General features: G+C 37.5%; 1 protein-coding gene across 2 annotated transcripts in view; it reads right to left on the bottom strand.

Annotated features, from left to right (window-relative positions):
- LOC126236658 (protein lin-54 homolog) overlaps positions 1–20,576 on the bottom strand; it is a 277,045-nt gene extending 256,469 nt beyond the window's left edge. For both annotated transcript variants that reach the window (XM_049946127.1, XM_049946126.1), the window contains exons 1-2: positions 20,301–20,576; positions 18,704–19,554 (exon numbers count right to left, since the gene is read on the bottom strand). In XM_049946127.1, coding sequence (XP_049802084.1) covers positions 18,704–19,554; positions 20,301–20,319 — 870 coding nt within the window. In that variant the 5' untranslated portion in view covers positions 20,320–20,576. The remainder of the gene's footprint in view (positions 1–18,703; positions 19,555–20,300) is intronic.
- Positions 20,577–22,493: the final 1,917 nt, after the last annotated feature.

Here is a 22,493-nt window from a genome sequence, read left to right as displayed (position 1 = left end):
GGAGCACTATGCCAAGCAAGTGGATTAAGATGGAAATGACCCACCATGGTTTAACAACGAAACTTGGAAACTGCTGAGGAAGCAAAGACTGTTGCACTCTTGGTTCAAAGGAGAATGTGCAAATGATAACAGGCAAATGTTAGTAGCGATTCATGCATCTGTGGAAAGTTCTAAGCACGAGGCAAACAACAAATCCGTTATCATACCTTAGGAATAGATAAGGCCGAGAACCCAAGAAAATTCTGGTAAGTCTTCCGTCCAGTCAACCGTTTACCAGTTTGGTGTGGCAGTTGAAGACAGCATATCACAGGCTGAAGTTCTAAATTTAGCATTTAAGAAATCGTTCATGCAGGAGAATAACAAAAAACAAACCATTGTTTGACTATTGTACCCAGTCCCACATGGACATAATAATAAGCATCCATGGCATAGGGAAGCAACTGAAAGGATTGAAAACAATTAAGTAGTCATGTCCATGGAATCCTAATTAGGTTTTACAAAGAGTACTTCACTGAACCGGCCCCTCACTTAGTTTGCATTTATCACAAATCTCTCACCCAGCACAGAGTCTAAAGCAACTGAGAAAAAATAAAAAACACGCAGGTGATTTCTGTACTCATATAGAAGAAGAAGGTATAGCCTAGAAGAAGAGTAAAATGATGGACTTGCAAAATTACTGACCAATATCCTTAAAATCAGTTCACTGCAGAGTCCTGTAACATATTCTCCATTGGAATATCATAAATGTTGTTGATACCAAGAAGCTTATGTTCACAAATCATCACAGTTTTAGAAAACTCAGCTTGCCCTTTTCTGACACAATATACTGTGAAATATGGATGAAGGACAACAAGTAGATTCCATATTACTAGGTTCCTGAAAAGTGTGGGACACGGTGCCAGACTATTAACAAAGGTATGACTATATGGAATAGATTCCCAGATATGTGAGTGGCTCGAAACTTCTTAAGTAATAAATCCCAGTGGGTATCATTAGCAGTGAACAGGGAAGTGTGGTAGGACCACTATTATTTTCTGTATATATAAATGATCTGTTGGACAGAGTGGGCAGCAATCTGTGGTTGTTTGCTGATGATGCTGTGATTTACAAGAAGATGCTGAAGTTGAGTGACTGCAGGAGGATACAAGATGACTTAGACCAAATTTCTAGTTGGCTTGATGAATGGCAGCTAGCAGTAAATGGAGGAAAATGCAAGTTAATGCAGATGAGTAAGAAAAAGAAACACTTAATATTAAGATATTGTGTTAGCAGTGTCCTGCTTGACACAATCACATCATCTAAATATCGGCAAAGCAATACGAAATGGAACAAGCACGTGAGGATTATGGTAGCAAAGGCGAATGGTTAACTTCGGTTTATTGTGAGAATTTTAGGAAAGTGTGGTTTGTTTGTAAAGAAGACTGCATATAGGACAGTAGTGTGACCTAATCTTGAGTACTGCTCATGTGTTTGGTGTCCACACCAGGTCAGATTAAAGGAAGACATCAAAGCAGTTCAGAGGTGGGCTGCTAGATTTGTTATTGGTAGGTTCAATAGTCATGGAGGGCTGGAATTTGATAATAGGAAAAGGAAGAGAAGGAAAAGTACTAGGTGAATATGTACCGGGGGTAAGGTAAAATTGCAAAACCCAATCATAGCTAACACTTAGTTTAAGAATCATGAAAGAAGGCTGTATATGTGGAAGAGGCCTGTAGACACTGGAAGGCTTCAGATAGATTATATGTGAGGCAGAAAGCGAAAAGGGACCTCCTGTCGGAAGAGTAAAATTTTCAGTACAAGCAAAAACATTCAACAATGTGTAAAATATCGATTTTCGTTTTTTTGTACACTATAATAGTTTACTTCATTCTGTACACGCTCATATTGATTTGAAACTTGTTTGAATGCAACAAGAGTCAATTATATCATTAAAAGCAATCGATGTCAGTCTTCAGAAAAGGGACCTATTGTCATTATGGGGAAATAACATTGGTTCGACAAGAGGTCCCTTTTCTAAATATCGCAGCTATACATGCAGTACTTCACAAAATAGCATCTCTTAAATTTTAGAAGCATTTTAAGAAGCTCAGAGTAATTTCGTATAAAAGAAAATCTTTTTGTGATTTCAATAATGCCAAACAACACATGTGGTCCTATTTTTGCGAATGCCTACAGATTTTGTCAATGTAAAATTGGTAGCCCTTAATGAACAGCTGACGTTACAAATTCGTGTTTACAGCTTGCTCAGTTTAAAATACGCAATGTGTGAAGATAGAATTGTGAAAGCACTAAACAATATTGGTGTTGGTGGTGATTTATGTGATGAAGATTATGAAGTATTTCAAGATTACTTTTCTGAAAGAATGCCAAGTAGTGACGAATCAAGTGATGAGGAACTGGACCCTCAAGGTGATGAATCAGTTAACCTATCTGATATTTCTTTATTACAAGACATTCCAAAGTTTAATGAAGCCTTAGGTAACAACAATAATGTCATTGGTAATGTTGTTATTGAAATAGAACGAAATGTTAACAGTGATCAAGTTGTAGATGAGAATGATGGTGCTGAAGACTTTGACCTGGTCTTAACTGATGACTGCATAAATTTAATTGACTCTTTTGATGCCGACAGAGACCATGCTCTCTGTTTCAGAGTTTTTAAAAGCGGGTTGCGGGTGCAAAGAAGAATGTTGCAATTACTATTCAGTTGATGAATGTTTGGAAATGTGTTGTGAATGTGTTGAGATTGATCATTACGAGAACGATGTCAACACATTAGATCAAGTAATTTTAGGCCCATAGCAGTGTGTAACTTCAGATTCTTATTTGACAGTTCGTAAACATAAAGCACAAACTCAGAGGAAACAACCACGAAGTAAATACTTAGTAAAAGGTCGGCATGTTTGTAAAAACACTTACATGTTTTCCAACAATATTAAAATTAAAAGACTAAAGCGCCTAACAAAAATGTATAATGATACAGGATTTATTGTCAAAGCTCATTGTAATGCAAGAAAACTTCCTAAGAATGTGACTTCTTTTTCTGATTCAGAGTTTGTTGTAAGGTTTTTACATAATTACGCAGAACAACATGCCATAATTTTATCAGACAGAAGTAGCACTCAGTATAATGCAAATTTCAAACTTCTACCTTCAAGTGATATAAAGCCAAAATTTTTGAAACTCACATAGCTGCCTTTACAAATGATATGCCCATAAAACCAGTATCAAGTAGAGTGTTTTGTAATATTTCAAAGGAGATTTGCCCAGAAACAGTTGTCATGAAGCCCAAATCAGATCTTTGTGAATTTTGCCAAAGGCATTTCACTTCAGGAACTGAAATGGCTTCAGTGCCTGACGAAACTAAAATGGAAACTATTGAAAAAATGAGGTCCCATCTACAACTTGTTGCAAAAGAAAGCTTTATAAGGGAACTATCAAAAAGACTAAGGAAAATTTTGAAGATGGTGATAGAAATTGTGTACACTACAGTTTTGACATGGCCCAGCAGGTTCACATACCCAGCAACCCGTTGCAGCCTGGACCTATTTATTTCTTGGTACCATTCAGAATAGGAATATTTGGGGTTATGTGTGAGACTCTGAACAAACAAGTAAACTATCTACTCCCAGAAAGTGTAGGAACAACAAAGGGATCCAACATTGTTGTCAGTCTTTTCCACAACTACTTGGAAAACTACAGTCATGGAGAAGACACAATGTTCATTCATGCTGACAATTGTGTAGGTCAGAACAAGAGCAATACCTTACTAGAATATCTTGCTTTGAGAATCAGTAATAACAAAAATAAGAGAATTGTTTTGTCATTCATATCAGTAGGTCACACGAAATTTGCATGTGACTGGGCATTTGGACTTTTAAAGAAAAGATTTAGGGTCACCTATATCTCTTCCATACAAGAATTGGCCGACTGCATTGAGAAATCTACACCTACGACACAAGTTAACTCAGCTGTTGCTGTTGGAAATGAAATAGGTGAAGTTGCTGTGAATAGATATGACTGGCTAAATTTTTTGAAGGATAGTAATGCTAACAAAGTACCTCACATAACTAAATACAACCACTTTGAGTTCAACGTTAGCTACAAAGGTAGAGTACATTGCAAATTGGACATTGATGGAAATGAATTTGTGTACCGCATCTTCCCCAATGGCAGTGGACCCACTGGGTTTCCTGCTGCAGTAATTCCTCCAGGGATAACAAGACAACAAAAAGAGTACCTTTTTAAAAACATCAGGACCTATTGCAAAGAGAACTACAAATACATTCTGTGTCCCAAAGTAGGCTCAGAACGTGAACCAGAAACTCAAGTCAGCGATAATGAAGATCCTGAAGAAGAGCCTGACCAAACAAATATTCCCGAACCAAAGAAGAGGCGGAAACACTCTTGTTAAAGTGCCTTTAACCCCATTCAGACTTTTTTTTTTTTTTTTTTTACGAACAGAAAATCAAGTCCTTTGGCAACTACAAAATATGGGATCTCAGTAATCTATTTTGGAGGATTTGTAAATTCCAATTTCTTGTGGTTCTAGTCCCATTAATTGCTCCAGAATCAAAATTTGATCCAGAAGATGCCATAACGTAGTGTAAAAATATAAATATTATGCCAAAAAAATAAGCATAGGGCTTGCTATATTTTTCTCAAGGGGCCAATTTATTTGGTTTCAAATGTATTTACACTCTGATGTGATATAGGTAAGAGGGAATAATCCACTTACTGTGAAGTGTTAATTAAAAAAAAAACTCAAAACGACTTGACAAAGGACATTTTAAGTGTAATATATATGCAGAATTTGTTTCTTAAATATGTAAAGTTAAACAATGATAATAAAGTGAAACTTTAAAAGCCCATATCTCAAAACACCTCTTTTATGTCATTAATATTCAACCTGCCATAACTTCCTCAAATTTAGAGATAGAAATAAAAAAAAATTTACAGGTTGTTCAGAATTTAATGCCAAATGTAAAAACTAAAACTCAAAGTCCTAAATTTTTGACAAGAGGTCCCTTTTCGCTTTCCGCCTCAAATACAATGATAGGACACATTTAGGAACCAGGTTTTAAATTTTAAGACATTTCCAGGGGCAGATGTGGACCTTGCCTACAATTTATCTTCTTCTATACAAGCACAGAAGTCACATGAGTTTTCTTCCAGTTGCTTGAGACTTGGTGCCGGGTGAGAGATTTGCGATAAATGCGAACTAAGTAAGGGGCCAGCACAATGAAGTACTCTTTGTAAAACCGAATTGGGATTTGTAACTGTAGATTAAAACTGAAGAAACTGCAAAAAGGTAGTAATTTAAGGAGATGGGATTTGAATAAACTGAAAGACCCAGAGGTTGTAGAGAGTTTCAGAGAGAGAGAGAGAGAGAGAGAGAGAGAGAGAGAGAGAATTAATGAACGATTGACGAGAACAAGGGAAAGAAATACAGTAGAAGAAGAATGGGCAGCTTTAAGATATGAAATAGTGAAGGCAGCAGAGGAGCAAGTAGGTAAAAAGATGAGGCCTAGTAGAAATCCTTGCATAACAGAAGAGAGATTGAATTTAACTGATGAAAGGAGAAAATATAAAAATGCAGTAAATGAAGCAGGCGAAAAGGAATACGAACCACTCAAAAATGAGATCGACAGGAAGTGCAACATGGCTAAGCAGGGATGGCTAGAGGACAAATGCAAGGATGTAGAGGCATATATCACTAGGGGTAAGATAGATATTGCCTACAGGAAAATTAAAGAGACCTTTGGAGAAGAGAACCACCTGTAGGGATATCAAGATCTCAGATGGAAAACCAGTCCTAAGCAAAATAGGGAAAGCAGAAAAGTGTTGGAGTATATAGAGGATCTACACAAGGGCAATATTATGGAAACTGAAGAGGACGTAGATGAAGATGAAATGGGAGATATGATAATTTGTAAAGAATTTGACAGAGCACTGAAAGACCTAAGTTGAAACAAGGCCCCAGGAGTAGACAACATTCCATTAGAACTATTGACGGCCTTGGGAGAGCCAGTCCTGACAAAACTCTACCATCTGGTGAGGAAGATGTATGAGACAGGTGAAATACCCTATTCAAGAAGGATATAATAATTCCAATCCCAAAGAAAGCATGTGCTGATAGGTGTGAAAATTACCGAACTATTAGTTTAATAAGTCATGGCTGCAAAATACTAACACCAATTCTTTACAGGCAAACGGAGAAACTGGTAGAAGCCGACCTTGGGGAAGATCAGTTTGGATTCCTCGAAATGTAGGCACACGTGAGGCAATACTGACCCTGTGACTTTATCTTAGAATATAGATTAAGGAAAGGCATACCTTCATTTCTAGCATTTGTAGATTCAGAGAAAGCTTTTGACAAGGTTGACTGGATTATTCTTTCAAATTCTAAAAGCGGCAGGGTGCGAAAGGCTACTTACAATTTGTACAGAAACCAGATGGCAGTTATAAGACGCAAGGGGCATGAAAGGGAAGCAGTGGTTTGGAAGGGAGTGAGACAGGCTTGTAGCCTATCCCCAATGTTATTCAATCTGTATATTGAGCATGCAGTAAAGGAAACAAAAGAAAAATTCGTGGAGTTGGAATTAAAATCCATGGAGAAGAAATAAAAACTTTGATGTTCGCTGATGACATTGTAATTCAGTCAGAGACAGCAATGGACCTGGAAGAGTAGTTGAACGGAATGGACAGTTGAAAGGAGGATATAAGATGAACATCAACAAAAGCAAAACGAGGATGATGGAATGTATTCCAAGTCGTGTGATGCTGAGGGAATTAGATTAGGAAATGAGACAGTTAAAAGTAGTAGATGAGTTTTGCTATCTGGGGAGCAAAATAACTGATGATGGTCAAAGTAGAGAGGATATAAAATGCAGACTGGCAATGACAAGGAAAGTGTTTCTAAAGAAGAGAAATTTGTTAACATTGAGTACAGATTTAATTGTTAGGAAGCCTTTTCTGAAAGCATTTGTATGGTGTGTAGCCATGTATGGAAGTGAAACACGGACAATAAAGAGTTTAGGCAAAAAGAAAAGAAATCCTTTCGAAATGTGATGCTACAGAAGAATGCTGGAGATTAAATGAGTAGATCACATAACTAATGAGGGGGTACTGAAAAGAACTGGGGAGATGAGGAATTTGTGGCACAACTTGACTAGAAGAAGGGATTGGTTTGAAGGACAAGTTCTGAGGCATCAAGGGATCACCAATTTAATACTGGTGGGAAGCATGGAGGGTAAAAATCATAGAGGGAAACCAAGAGATGAATACACAAGCAGATTCAGAAGGATGTAGGTTGCAGTAGTTACTGGAAGATGAAGGAGGTTGCACAGGATAGAGTAGCATGGAGAGCTGCATCAAACCAGTCTCTGGACTGAAGACCACAGCAACAACAAAGGTTCAAACAACACTGAAGTGTTACGGAGATGCTTCAGGAACTCAAATGGGAATTCCTGGAGGGAAGATGACATTCTTTTCAAGGAACACCACTGAGAATATTAGAGCAGGCTTTTGAAGATGGCTGCACAACAATATTGCTGCCATCAACATACATTTCGGATAAGGGTCTAGAAGATACTAGAAATCAGGGCTCATACTTAAGACAGTTATTTTTCCCTTGCTCTGTTTGCTAGTGGAACAGGAAAGAAAATGACTAGTAGACGACTGGACATGGTATCCTCCACCAAACAATGTACAGTGGCTTGCAGAGTATGTATGTATGAATGAATGTATTTATGTATGTATTTATGAATGTTGACGTGGCAACTCTACTCTGCACTTACACACACTCCTCCCCAAGTACCAGTCCCTAAGTAATTCAAGTATCAGTCCTTAAGTAATTTTAAACAGAGTTTAGTATGGCGATCATGTCATACAATTGTAATAAATGAAAATACAGTTTTGTATATTAACTATCAAAGTACCCAACTCCCATGGGAATGTAGGGATTTTGGGCAAGGATGTTCATGTTATTAATGCCTTAAAACATATTAAAAACTTGAAAATAACACATTAAAGAGAGAAAAACGGAGTTTCCACAGGGGGACAGAAATATAACTACAGACTGTGCAACTTATACAAAAGGAAGCTTTGTTTTAAAACATCAATTGGTATCTCCTACCCACAACCAGACTCGGGAACTTCAAATTTTAACTGGACCTCGAACTACACAACTTACCAGTTGTACTTTCTAATACTTCATTATTCTTGTAGTACACGGCAAATGGTGGCAGTGTCAATTTATTTACCTAATTAATTCCTTGAACTGTTTCTTAACGAAAAGGAGTACTTTTTCCAAAGTCCATCAATATGTCAGTGTAAAGAAACTTCTAAGGAAACAGAAATTACTGCATAATAGGTGTAAAACAAACTGTAGAGCTGTAGATAGAGAGATGCTAAATGAAACGTGTTTGGCTGTCAAGATAGCAATGCAAGATGCCTTCAACGAGAACCGTAGCAAAATAGTGTCAAATGATCTTTTACAGAATCCAAAGAAATTCTGGTCATATGTAAAGGCTGTTGGTGGCACCAAAGATAGTGTCCAGCCCTAGTGAATGAGACGAACTGAAATTGAGGGTAGCAAAGCAAAAGCAGAAATGCTTAACTCCATTTCCAACCCAGGAGACTTGCCCCAATTTGATCCATGTACCATTGAGAAGACGAATGAAATGAGTATTAGTATCAGCATTGTTGAGGAAAAGCTGAAATTGTTAAAATTGAACAAAGCTCTAAGAATCCCTGTCAGATTCTATATTGAATTTGCAACTGAGTTAGCTCCTCTTCGAACTACAATCTATCGTAGATCCCTCAAACAAAACCTGTGCCCAGTTATTGGAAAAAGGCACGGATCACACCTGTCTACAAGCAGGGAAGTAGAAGTGATCCACAAAACTACGGTCCAATATCCTTGATATTGATTTGTTGTAGAATCTTAGAATGTATTCTGAGCTCAAACACAAAGCGGTATCTTGAATAGAATGACCTCCTCAATGCCAACCACCATGGATTTTGCAAACCATTGATCATGTGAAATCAAACTCACACTTTTCTCACATGAGACACTGAAGGCTGTGGATCAAGGCAATCAGGTAGATGTAGTATTTCTTGATTTCCAAAAAGCATTTGATTCTGTACCACACCTACACTTATTGCAAAAGTATGATAATATGGGATATCAAGTGAAATTTCTGACTGGGCTGAGGACTTTTCGGTATGGAGGACACAACATGTTATCTTGGATGGAGAGATAACTTTGGGTGTGCCCTTGGGAAGTGTGTTGGACCCTTGCTGTTCATGTTGTATATTCATGGTTGCCACAAGTTTCCATAAATTGAATTCCCTGATATTTCCAGACAATTCTTAGAATTTTCCTGGACAAATTATGAGATGTCAAGGTAAGTTAAAATGTAAGTTGGCAATCTGTCTTTGCAGTTATGTTGCAATAAGCAACAGTGCAAATGAGGAAATCTCAAAAAGGACTTGCAAGCAGATGACATTTCCTATGTGAGCAATAATCTAAAGTACGAACACCACCGTCTCTTGTAATGAACTGTTATTAGATGGAGAAAGCAAGCTAAATGGTATGCGTGTTTCATTATGACCACTGATGTTTTTTATTTCAATAAAACGAAACACATTTGGTGACGAAAACACTTATTTTCTTGGAATCTCAAGACAGACTTAAAATCCCTTCACTGATTTCAGAAATAACCTCAGGAAGAAGTAGGCCTCTTGAAAGAAATGTATAAGGTGGGGAAGAATTGTGTAAACCAACACTGCAGGTGACTATTAATAAAATGTTGATTCTTCTATGTTGGTTATTGTTGATTAATATCCACTGTGTTATATCTATTATTTTACAGGTATTTTGTGATTTTTCTTTTGAAAAATATACGAGTACATAGCATCAAACTGCAAGCGACTGACACTATTATTTTCTTCTTCTTATTGTCCACACTTTCAAACATATAAACCAGCGACAATGCACAACATCTAAGTAAACAAACCATTTCATATACTGAGACAAAAAAAGGATTTTTCCAGCTCTCTCTCTCTCTCTCTCTCTCTCTCTCTCTCTCTCTCTCTCTCTCTCCCCCCTAAATTTCCCTGATGTGCCTAAAATTCCCTGATTTCTAGAACCTGTGGTCACCCTGCTGTTAATGCCCTTGCAGACAATATTAACAGTACTAGAATTGGGATTTTTACAGATGATGCAGTTATCTATAATAAGTACTATCTGACAGAAGATGCATAAATATTAGGTCAGATCTTGAAAAGATTCCAAAGTGTTTCAGATATTGGCAACTTGCTTTAATTGTTCAGAAACGGAAAATTTTCCACTTCACAAACTGAAAAAATGTAGTATCCTATGGCTATAATATCAGTGAGTCACTGTTGGAATTTGTCAATTCATAGAAGTACCTGGGTAGATTAGATTAATACTAGTTCCATGGATCATGAATACGATATTTCGTAATGATGTGGAACGAGTAAAATTTTCGAATACATGACATAATTAAGTTAATTTAATAACATACTTAAGTTAATATAGCAACTTTTTTATTTTTATTTTTTTTAAATATTTTTTTTTTCTTAATTTATATCTAAAAATTCCTCTATGGAGTAGAAGGAGTTGTCATTCAGAAATTCTTTTAATTTCTTCTTAAATACTTGTTGGTTATCTGTCAGACTTTTGATACTATTTGGTAAGTGACCGAAGACTTTAGTGCCAGTATAATTCACCCCTTTCTGTGCAAAGTTAGATTTAATCTTGAATAGTGAAGATCATCCTTTCTCCTAGTATTGTAGTGATGCACACTGCTATTACTTTTGAATTGAGTTTGGTTGTTAATAACAAAGTTCATAAGAGAGTATATATACTGAGAAGCTACTGTGAATATCCCTAGATCCTTAAATAAATGTCTGCAGGATGATCTTGGGTGGACTCCAGCTATTATTCTGATTACACACTTTTGTGCAATAAATACTTTATTCCTCAGTGATGAACTACCCCAAAATATGATGCCATATGAAAGCAATGAGTGAAAATACGCGTAGTAAGCTAATTTACTAAGATGTTTATCACCAAAATTTGCAATGACCCTTATTGCATAAGTAGCTGAACTCAAACGTTTCAGCGGATCATCAATGTGTTTCTTCCAATTTAATATCTCATCAATGGACACACCTAAAAATTTGGAATATTCTGCCTTAGCTATATGCTTCTGATTAAGGTCTATATTTATTAATGGCGTCATACCATTCACTGTACGGAACTGTATGTACTGTGTCTTATCAAAATTCAGTGAGAGTCCATTTACAAGGAACCACTTAGTAATTTTCTGAAAGACAGTATTGACAATTTCATCAGTTAATTCTTGTTTGTCAGGTGTGATTACTATACTTGTATCATCAGCAAAGAGAACTAACTTTGCCTCTTCATGAATATAGAATGGCAAGTCATTTATATATATTAAGAACAACAAAGGACCCAAGACTGACCCTTGTGGAACCCCATTCTTGATAGTTCCCCAGTTTGAGGAATGTGCTGATCTTTGCGTATTATGAGAACTACTTATTTCAACTTTCTGCACTCTTCCTGTTAGGTACGAATTAAACCATCTGTGCACTGTCCCACTCATGCCACAATACTTGAGCTTGTCTAGCAGAATTTCATGATTTACACAATCAAATGCCTTTGAGAGATCACAGAAAATCCCAATGGGTGGTGTTCGGTTATTCAGATAATTCAAAATTTGATTGGTGAAAGCATATATGGCATTTTCTGTTGAAAAACCTTTCTGGAAACCAAACTGACATTTTGTTAGTACTTCATTTTTACAGATATGTGAAGCTACTCTTGAATACATTACTTTCTCAAAAATTTTGGATAAAGCTGTTAGAAGGGAGATTGGACGGTAATTGTTGACATCAGATCTATCTAGCATATTTCAGTCTATCAGGAAAAATGCCCTGTTCCAGAGAGCTATTACACAGGTGGCTGAGAATCTTACTTATCTGTTGAGAACAAGCTTTTAGTATTTTGCTGGAAATACCATCAATTCCATGTGAGTTTTTGCTTTTAAGCAAGTTTATTATTTTCCTAATTTCAGAGGGAGAAGTGGGTGAGATTTCAATTGTATCAAATTGCATAGGTATGGCCTCTTCCATTAACAGCCTAGCATCTTCTAATGAACACCTGGATCCTACTATATCCACAACATTTAGAAAATGATTATTAATAATATTTTCAACTTCTGACTTTATGTTCGTAAAGTTTTCATTCAATTTGATGGTAATACTGTCTTCCGGTGCTCTTGGTTGACCTGTTTCTCTTTTAATAATATTCCAAATTGTTTTAATTTTATTATCAGAGTTGCTGATATCGGACATGATACACATATTTCTGGATTTTTTAATAACTTTTCTTAATATAACACAGTAGTTTTTATAATGTTTGATAGTTTCTGGGTCACTACTCTTTCTTACTGTCAGGTACATTTCCCTTTTCCGGTTACAAGATATTTTTATACCCTTAGTAAGCCATGGTTTGTTACAAGGTTTCTTACGAGTAACTATTTTCTTGGGGAAGCTGTTTTCAAATGCATTTACAAAAATGTCATGGAATAAATTATATTTTAAATTGGCATCAGGTTCACGGTACACCTCATCCCAGTCTAACTGCTGTAGGCTTTCCCTGAAATTTGCAATTGTTAAAACGTTGACTGAACGTACTACTTTGGAGGACTGTTTAGTATTGCTGAATGGAGCTATGTCATATATTATAACTAGCTGTGCACCATGATCAGAAAGACCATTCTCAACAGGCTGAGCATTTATCTGGTTAAACTTATCTTGGTCTATAAAGAAGTTATCTATCAGTGAGCTGCTATCCCATACCAGCCGATTAGGAAAATCAATAACGGATGTCAAATTGAAAGAACCGAGTAATACTTCAAGGTCATTTTTCCTATTACCCTCTTTCAGATAATCTACATTGAAGTCCCCACAAATAATTATTTGCTTTCCCCTGTCTGACAGATAGCACAACAAGGAGTCCAAATTTTTCAGAAATAGATGAAAATTTCCTGATGGGGACCTATATACAGTTACAATTATAAATGTGCCTTTATTTAATTTAAGCTCACAGGCACATGCTTCTATATGTTTCTCTACACAAAACTTTTTTGTTTCTATACTTTTTGCACAATGATAACTTTTGACATAGGCCTATATGGCAACTCCTCCTTTCTCCCTATTTTCTCTTATTACATGTGCAGAGAGCTTATATCCACTTACATTTACCTTATCCATATCAGTAACAATGTGGGTGTAAAACTTTGTAGATATGAAATGGATGTCACATAGGTTCAGTCAATCACTTACGGAACCGGTTCTAAAATATTGCTCAAGTGTGTGGGGCCTGTACCAGATAGAACTAACATGGGATATTGAACTTCTACAGGGGGCAGAATGAATGGTCACATGTTTGTTTAAACCATGGGATAGTGTCATAGAGGTACTGGAGGAACTGTTCCGGAGGACTCTTTCAGATAGATGTAAACTATCTTGAAAAAATCTATTAGCAAAGTTTCAAGAAGTGGGTTTAAATAATTACTCTACGATTATACTACAACCGGCTGCATATCACTCCATAGGGATCATGAAGATAGGATCAGAATATTTACTGCATGCACAGAGGCACACAAACAGTCATTCTTTCCATACTCCATACATGAAAGGAACAGCAAGAAACCCTAGTAACTGGTACAATGGGACGTAGTCTCTGCCATGCACCTCATGGTGGTTTCCAGAGTATAGATGTAGATGTAGAATCGACCAACCAAGCTTCACATCATCTTGCAAATGCTTAATTACTAAAGTAAGCTCAGCAATGAAGCTGTGGTTAGAAAGACACAAAATTTTCACACACACACACACACACACACACACACACACACACACACACACTCATTTCAATTTAATCAGCATCAATTTTCATAAATCAGTAGTAACTATTTGCATTAAACCACTTTGTAAGTGCTTGACACAGTTCAACAGTATGTTTCAAGGAACAGTGCTCTCATCAGGCTGCCAATAAATATCAGTGTTAATGATATCGCAAAAAACTCTACAGAATGTAAATTATACGTAATTTATATAATGGTCCTGTATCATCATCTGCCAAGTTTCAGCTGCTTCCCTTTAGATTCATGTACTACAACAATTTTATTAGTGACTGGAAATGTGAGAAATGAATTCTCAAGCAAGCAACTGTTCCCAATCTAAAAGATCTATGATTTTGCAACTTGCTGTCCTGACAACTTTTTGTTTAGAGCAAAGAAGTAACACCAATGAAGATCAGAAAGCTAAGCTCATCGCAAAACGTCTCTTCAAACTTGTTAAGAAAATTTTGTCATGACATTTCCCATGTTGACACAAGGAATATGTTAGTCAATGAAAGGAAATGGAAACATTATTTGTCAGTGCATTGTCTGTATCCCTGTCAGAAAATTAGTGAATGATTAGCTTTTCAGTTAATGTATTTACTACGTTATCAGCCTTAAAGTTACAAAAAATACCAAATGTACTAAAGTATGCTTGTATTTGACACAAAGTCCACATCACTGAAAAGAATGCATTAAGGCTAACAGTAATACATACTTTCACTTTAGTGTCGTTTCAATTAATGTGGGAAAAATCTAAGTACATCTACATGGATACTCTGCAAATCACACTTAAGTGCCTGGCAGAGGGTTCAGCGAACCACCTCACAATAATTCTCTATTATTCCAATCGCGAACTGTGCGAAGAAAAAAACAAGCACCCATATATTTCCGAGCAAGCTCTGATTTCCATTGCTTTATTATGATGATCGTTTCTCCCTACGTAGGCCACCAACAATGAAATATTTTCGAATTCGGAGGAGAAAGTTGGTGATTAAAATTTCATGAGGAGATTCCACCGCAACGAAAAACGCCTTTTTTTTTATTATGTCCATCCCCAATCCCGTATCATGCCAGTGACAAACTATCTCCATTTAAGGATAATACAAAATGTGCCACTCTTCTTTGAACTTTCTCAATATACTCCGTTAATCCTTTCTGGTAAGGATCTCACACCATGCAGCAGTACTCCAAAAGAGGATAGACAAACATGGTGTATGTAGTCTCTTTAATTGATGTGTCGCATCTTGTGAGTATTCTGCCAACAATACGCAGCCCACAACTCATGTGTATGACCTCACACTTTCCATTGTTGCCAATTTTTGCACCATACAGATATCTTTTCTGTGTGTGTCTCTCTCTCTCTCTCTCTCTCTCTCTGCTTTACTAGGTGACTTTCCGTCGCTTAATACGAACGGTGATCCCTGTGACAGGAAATCACGAATCCAGCCACATGACTGAGATGATATTCCATAAGCAAGCAATTTCACTACAAGCCACTCGTGTGGTACAGTGTCAAAAACCTTCTGGAAACCTACAACCATAGAATCAATTTGAAATCCCTTGTCAACAGCACTCAACACTGTGTGAGTAAAGAGTTAGTAATGCTTTCTAAATGTGTGTTGCCTGTGTGTCTATAGACTGTTCTCTTCAATATAATTCATAATGTTCGAACACAATATATGTTCCAAAGTCCTGCTGCATACTGATGTTACTGATATGGGCCTATAATTCAGCAGATTACTCCAACTATCTTTCTTGAATATTGGTGTGACCTATTCAACTTTCCAGTCTTTGGGTACTGATCTTTCATCTAGCGAGCGGTTAACTGCTCTGTTTAATTACACTACAAAACAAGTTCAGGTTACCAAGATGGGTCACTACCCCGCACTGCATAGATTTGAAAATTGACACAGTTATTTCAGCAGTGAATTAGGCCCCTAGTGGTTCAGTAGAAAAAAAGTCCCTGCAGCTTCTAAAATGTTAAAAATTCATTATGGAATTTAATTGGGTGTAAAGTTTGAAAAAACCTAGGGGGTTACAAATTAAATGCTCTAGAAGCACTACTTAACTAAGTTGTTGTAGAAATGCACTGACAGTTCCAGTGACTTTTCTGTTGTCTGTTGCTGTTGGCAGGGGTTTCCGCAGTTTTGGGAAGGCAACAACAAATTATGAGTCAAATGAAGGTAGCCACTGAGAATCTCCTCTGTAATTTTCTATGGTTTGTAAATAAATTTAGCTGGAATCTGTTCTACTATGTTTTCCTGCCCTCCAAAGCGTGCAGAGAGGAATTCGTTATGGGCCACATCAAACCTGTCAGAAGACTGATGACACGAACTTTCAGCAAAATTGGAAATAAGACACATAAGTACTGTTATTGCACTGGCGAATGTGTATCTCGGGCTATGCTATACATCAATCTATTATGGCAATTGTATTTTCATGTTAAGATTTGTAGGTTTCACAACTCACAAGTGAACATGAACATTGGTAAGTAACTTTCAAATTCACATTGTTAGATCACTGAAAGTTGTTCTGGTGCTCTGTATATCAAAACGAAATGTTGTCAATTTGTAGCTCCTGGTGAAAGAAGCCATTAGTTCCAGCAATTCTCACTGGTTACCATATACTATCACCTAAGTAGTTACAACCAATGTCAATGAATTGCTGACAACAACATGTAATACAACAGCCTTCAACACCATAACAGCACTTCAGTCCAAAGTAGTTTATGACTGGATGAAGATGCTCATATATGCTTTCATCACAGAGAGGTATCAACATATTCTGCATCATTTCGACAAAAAATAAATAAAATAATCGTACAACACAATAATGTCTACATCCAATTGATTTTGAAATGGATGATGAGCTAAACTATATGAGACAGAACAATTTGAAACTCGGTCATGAAAGAAGGATCTTTCCACAATGAATACTCCACAACAGCCACTTCCTTCTCAGCCTCAAAGTTCATGAGGCCAATGTATGTGAAGACCTTAATACATGATTATCAGCTGGTGGGATATCACAATGAAATTTCCGTGAACCAGTTTACAATGTAAAAAAGGTTATATCCCAAAAAAGAAATGCAACACTGAAGATGCAGTTATTAACAAGATTGCAGCAATGGTGGTCTGGATCCTTGGTAAATGACAGTAACTCAGTGCAAGCACTTGATATCTCAATTGTTTGGATTGCAATAAGTTCCTCAAAGAAGAAAAAACTGAATATATTCAACAGTTAAGGTACATCTTCCAGACTGGGCCAGTTCACATACTATGGCCTTATTTCCAACAGCATTATGTTTACAACTGTTCTTTCCTGCAACATATTCAGAAGGTCATCAGCATTTGGCCGTAACATGTCAAGAGCTGAGTTTCTACGCACCTATTAAGTTCCTCAGTTCCTCAACACTATTATACTCACTGTGGAGTGGTGCAATCATACTTCAATGTGTGTCACCACCTCTAACAGCATAGTATTCCCTTACTTCGGAAGAGCGGCAGTGCTGACAAACTGCCTGTTATGACAGGAAATGTCACTACAATAACATGGGTGGCACTAAAAACCAATTCCTGGCATTGAATCACACATTGTCACTGCTGAACACACAGCAAGTGATGCACTTTCTATACACTAAATGCATTTGTTGGCATTATTACATGCAGCATAACATTTTCGGCACACCATGTTGGTAGACTAATGGTGCAAGGGTCTTTATTAGTTTTTCTCATATTTGTCAATGGATATTTGTGTTTCATTTTTATTATTCCAGTTTTGGCAGATTCCAGACATTCAGTTTCTGGAGTACGTGTCCTGATCTTACTCATTTGCCCATAGAGTGCCTGTATAGTTTCCCCATTCAGTTTGTACTCCACTTGCACAAGGATAGTGAATGATATTGAAAACGTCAAACACTGACCAATCCAGTTTACATTTAAGCAGTCATTCTTCCTGCATTCCATACACGAATGGAACAGTAAGAAACTGTAATACATGTCACAATGGAATGTACCCTCTGCTGTGCACTTAACAGGGGCTTTCAGAATATCTATGTATACAACCTGTCAACGTACATTATTTAAGTCTTATAACAACTTGCATGACTATGCTTTTGTAACAAAGGCCTACACCCCTTGCTGTAATCCCAAAACATCTTACAGTGACATGTATAAGAAAGTCTAATACATGTAAAATTTAGAAATGTAATGAGCGATCTGTCTGATACTTCAATGTAAAAAAGCAATCCCAGTCAACACGCGAGTCTTAAAATTCTACTGCATGTAGTTTTAAACTGATATGGTGAAATTAAATATGGAATACATTTGCTGAACTACTGTTTTAAATCTACATCCCTACAATGTAACAAAATAAGTCCCAATACTAGCATAATCTACTACCTAGCTATGTGGGCATGCATACAACATTTAGCCTACAGTTCAAACATTTGTCCTGCATACAAGCATCCAACAAGAACTGACTATCACAATAAAGTATGCTCAGTACACCTGGTGATTAAAAAAAAGACCCACAAAAAAATTTCTTCTTACTAAATAGCATGAAATTGTAGGTATCTACACTACACACTTTCTCATTTGTAAACACACACAGTGAACCAACTGGAAATTTAACATTAGCCCTCCATGTCTATGATGTAGATAAACATGGTACTTTTCCTCACAATATACAAAACTGTAACTAATAAAGTGTTTGTAAAAACATTTCTGGTGCATATTTACATTTCTTATCTGTCCAGATGTGGCAGCAGCTGGTCTCTTGACAGTGGCTTGCAAAGGTTTAATTCCCTGAAGTGCTGAAGAGGTAAAGTTGGTAGGAGATGTCATAGCTGCTTGCCTGTTCATATTTGTTGGACGTAGCTGAACTATATTACCATCCGATGACTTTGCTGTCACTAGTGTCTGAGTTATTGGCTGGAACTGAGGCATTGTGCCAATGGGTACGTTACCTGACATTCCTGCAATCTTTCCAACAATTTGTCCACCACTAACTGTAACATGTGTTTGTGAGAAACTTGTGGGTGTTAAACACGTACTTGATGCAACAGGAGACTGTATCACCACTATTGATGAACCAGCCTGTGGAGTTTTTGCATTCATAGGTGACGACGTAAATGCCAAACTGTTTCCATAGGAGGCTAAGTGATGGGAGGATGATGATAGTTGTAATGCATCAGCCTCAGGTGAGTCTGATATTCCCATGTCATTGATGTCCATATCATCAGTAGATTCTTCTTCCACAATATCTGGGAGGATAGAACCTGGAGAATGGGGCATTTCATTTGGGTCATGTACACTTGTAACAATTTCCACAGATTCCACTGTTTCTTCTACACTTAGCACTTCACCAGCACTATCCAGAGCATCACCCAACGAACTTTCAACTTCAACAGTAGAATTCAAACAATCTAGTTCTGGTGGGAAATGGGCCAATGCTTCAAACTCTGATGGATTAAACTGATCATTTGAATGCTGATATGTGAGAGCACTGAGATCACCATCTGCAAGAGCACCAGCGTCCAGGCCTAAGGCTTCAACAATTGCTCTAGCCCCCGGTGGGGTTTCAGTACCTCCTGAAAACAAGATAAAGGTTTCATGTATAAACTGTACATTACAAAACAAAATTATGAGCATTTTCATTAACATTTTGTATTAGCGATGGTAAATAATTTTTTTTAAAAAATGGTGTAACATACAAGACTCAAAAAATCGAACATATTTGCTAACATGGAGAGGAAGAGTTCTCTGGACGTCTTGATTCGTTCCTAAAATTCATTTCTGTCAGTCAGAAGTGAAGCTGGCGAAGTGACAGCTACATAAACTAGCGGGCTTTAACCCAATAATAACTACCTTATATGGAAGCAAACTCTCCGAGGTGAATAAAAATCTATAGGCTGATGTCTCAATGACTGACACTTCTATAGCAGAAACACAGATCCACAACTTAAATGACGCGCCATTTTCTGCCAGCAAGGCAGGAAATTTGAAATATTGCTTACAGTCAAGCAAAAACATTAACCATTAAGACGTTACCAGGTCGCCCTCGCAATTACAGAGTAACTGTACACTCAGTTTCTGATAACATACATTATTCCAATTTCTCACATCATTAGCTCAGTATGATATTCTAACCTATAGGGTGAGACCTAAATTTCAGCGCTAGATTGAAATGATGGGTGGGGGCTATTTCTGAGCCACCTCTGTACAGAAATAGGTTGATGCCACAACCAGAAGTGTTCCTTCAATAACGTGACATGCTGTCAGTCTGAGTACTACACATATCCCCCCACAAATATTCAACTCTGTAACAACACTTTACCTGTATCTGGAGCTGGCATTCTGTATTTGTTCAAAATCACGCGCCCACCATTACCATCCCACAATGCACTGGACCGCCGCGTATGAATGATTTCGAAGGATCTTACATTTATACACCATAATTAAGGCCTTGTGAAGAAATGGTCGACAATGTCAATATCAGACGAAATAGACCCATTCATGATAAGAACATGATCGCCTCCATTTTCAAACAAAGCGCGCACAGCAACATACTATTACGTCGAGCTACTTTGCACCTTCCGCGGTGGAACCATCTTCCACCAATCAGAATATAGTTCCAAAGATAGCAGTAAAGAAAGATACGCACTACGGTAATTAGAACAATTAAGCAATACACCAATAAAGCGACAACTTTGGCCTGTTCGCGTATCATCTCTGAGAAAGTACAGTGCTATGCTTTACCGTATTTGTCAGAAGCCAGCGTATACTTACCCAAAAACAGTTTGCTGGTCTTGTTTGTACCTCTACGTGATTTAATAAGTTATAACGTTCGACAAAGATCTCACACGTAAAAGTAAGAACAAATGAGAACTCCAAAAATAGTGACGGCCGAGTGTGCCTTAAAGGCTAGTCTGTATACAAATCTGTCCAGGTAAATCATAGCATGAGCGTGTGGACTTGGAATCGCTACACATTGCGCCCTTGAAACGTGCCTGAGTCAGCTATCTGTTCGGTCTAGTTCTTCACGTGTTTGCGAAGATACTGAATTCTAAAGGCTGGTCCATAGACAGCAATCTGCCTGTGCAGATGTTTACGATTGCAATAAATCACTGCAATTCTTCGCGACTTAGAGGGCGAAACCAATGACTGGCAAAATTGTTTATGAATGGACACGATGGTAAACAAACATCTACTAACGCTCATAACTCTTCATGAAATTCCATATTGGTGTACACGTTTTTTTACGCATCATTAATGGTGCACCATTTGGTTTGTCATTTCTGTTGCAGTCCCAAATGGTGTCATTACGTGAGGGTATAACACGGAGTTTTATCATGAAGAACAGCGCTGCACGATGCTGTTTTTGTGCAAGGAGTGTGCAAACACAGCAGATATTCACAGGTGACCGGTGGCAGTGCATGGAGAGTGTTCACCGTCACGAAAAGTGCTTCTGCACCACGACAACGCCCGTAGAACGAGTAGAAAACTGACCGCTGCCATCACTGAAATAGGCCTCCAGTTACTGCCAGACCCGCCGTATTATCTCGACTTGGCTTCTTACGATTATCATCTATTCAGGGGTATGAAGACATCTACTGCTACTACTACTACTTCTTTGCGCAGACATAATTTTGTAGACTTCCAGGAAATGCAAGCAGCTGTTCTGTAGTGGGTGCGAGAGATTCTAGGTGCGATGCACTCCATAAAAATGGTTCGAGGAAGGCCTACAGATGTTAAAGGGGTCAAGTCAGGAGACTAATATGGGTGTGTCAGTACCCGTGACCCCACTACAGCGATGGCAGCTGTAGTTTTCCGACTCATATGGGAACACAAGTTGTTATGTTGCAAGAGCACTTTTCGTGATGGTGAAAACTCTCCACACATTGCCGCCAATTGCCTGTGAATAAGCACAGTGTTTACACACACCCTCCACAGAAAATACATCATCGAACACTGTCTTTGATGATTTCTCAAGGTTGTCCGCTCACGTAGTGACATCCGTTGTGAAATTGGCCTGTATTGTGCAGGGATTACACTTCTAATGATTGTCCTTACACCTACAGTTAGACCAAAGTACTACATACTTGTAACGGTAATGATGAGCCAAGTGGAGCTGCATAAATGATGGAGAAAAAAATAAAGTACAAATCAGTATGAAACGTCCCTTGTACATGTTTAAAGAAAGCAAATTTACCACATGAACGAATGACAGAGATATTACGATTCCCAGCAGCGGAAAGAAGTTACTAAGATGTTGAACTGTCGACTGTAGTGTCCAAGAAAACACTGGCTGAAATAATATACTACTTAACAATTGTGTAGCTATATCCACAGTTTTGAAGAAAAATTTTGTGAAGGCAAGCAAAGTGGGTCGATTATGAAATACATCAACTATGAGACACTATAGATACTGTAATACTTTTAAATTGTAGATGAGCTTTTACTCCACATAGTTTGATAAATTATAAGAATGACCAATAAAGTATCTTTTATTCTGTTTCTGATCATCTGA

This window comes from Schistocerca nitens, chromosome 2 (genome assembly GCF_023898315.1).
Source record: "Schistocerca nitens isolate TAMUIC-IGC-003100 chromosome 2, iqSchNite1.1, whole genome shotgun sequence".
Classification (NCBI taxonomy): domain Eukaryota; kingdom Metazoa; phylum Arthropoda; class Insecta; order Orthoptera; family Acrididae; genus Schistocerca; species Schistocerca nitens.
This window is presented reverse-complemented; position numbering and strand designations above follow the sequence as displayed.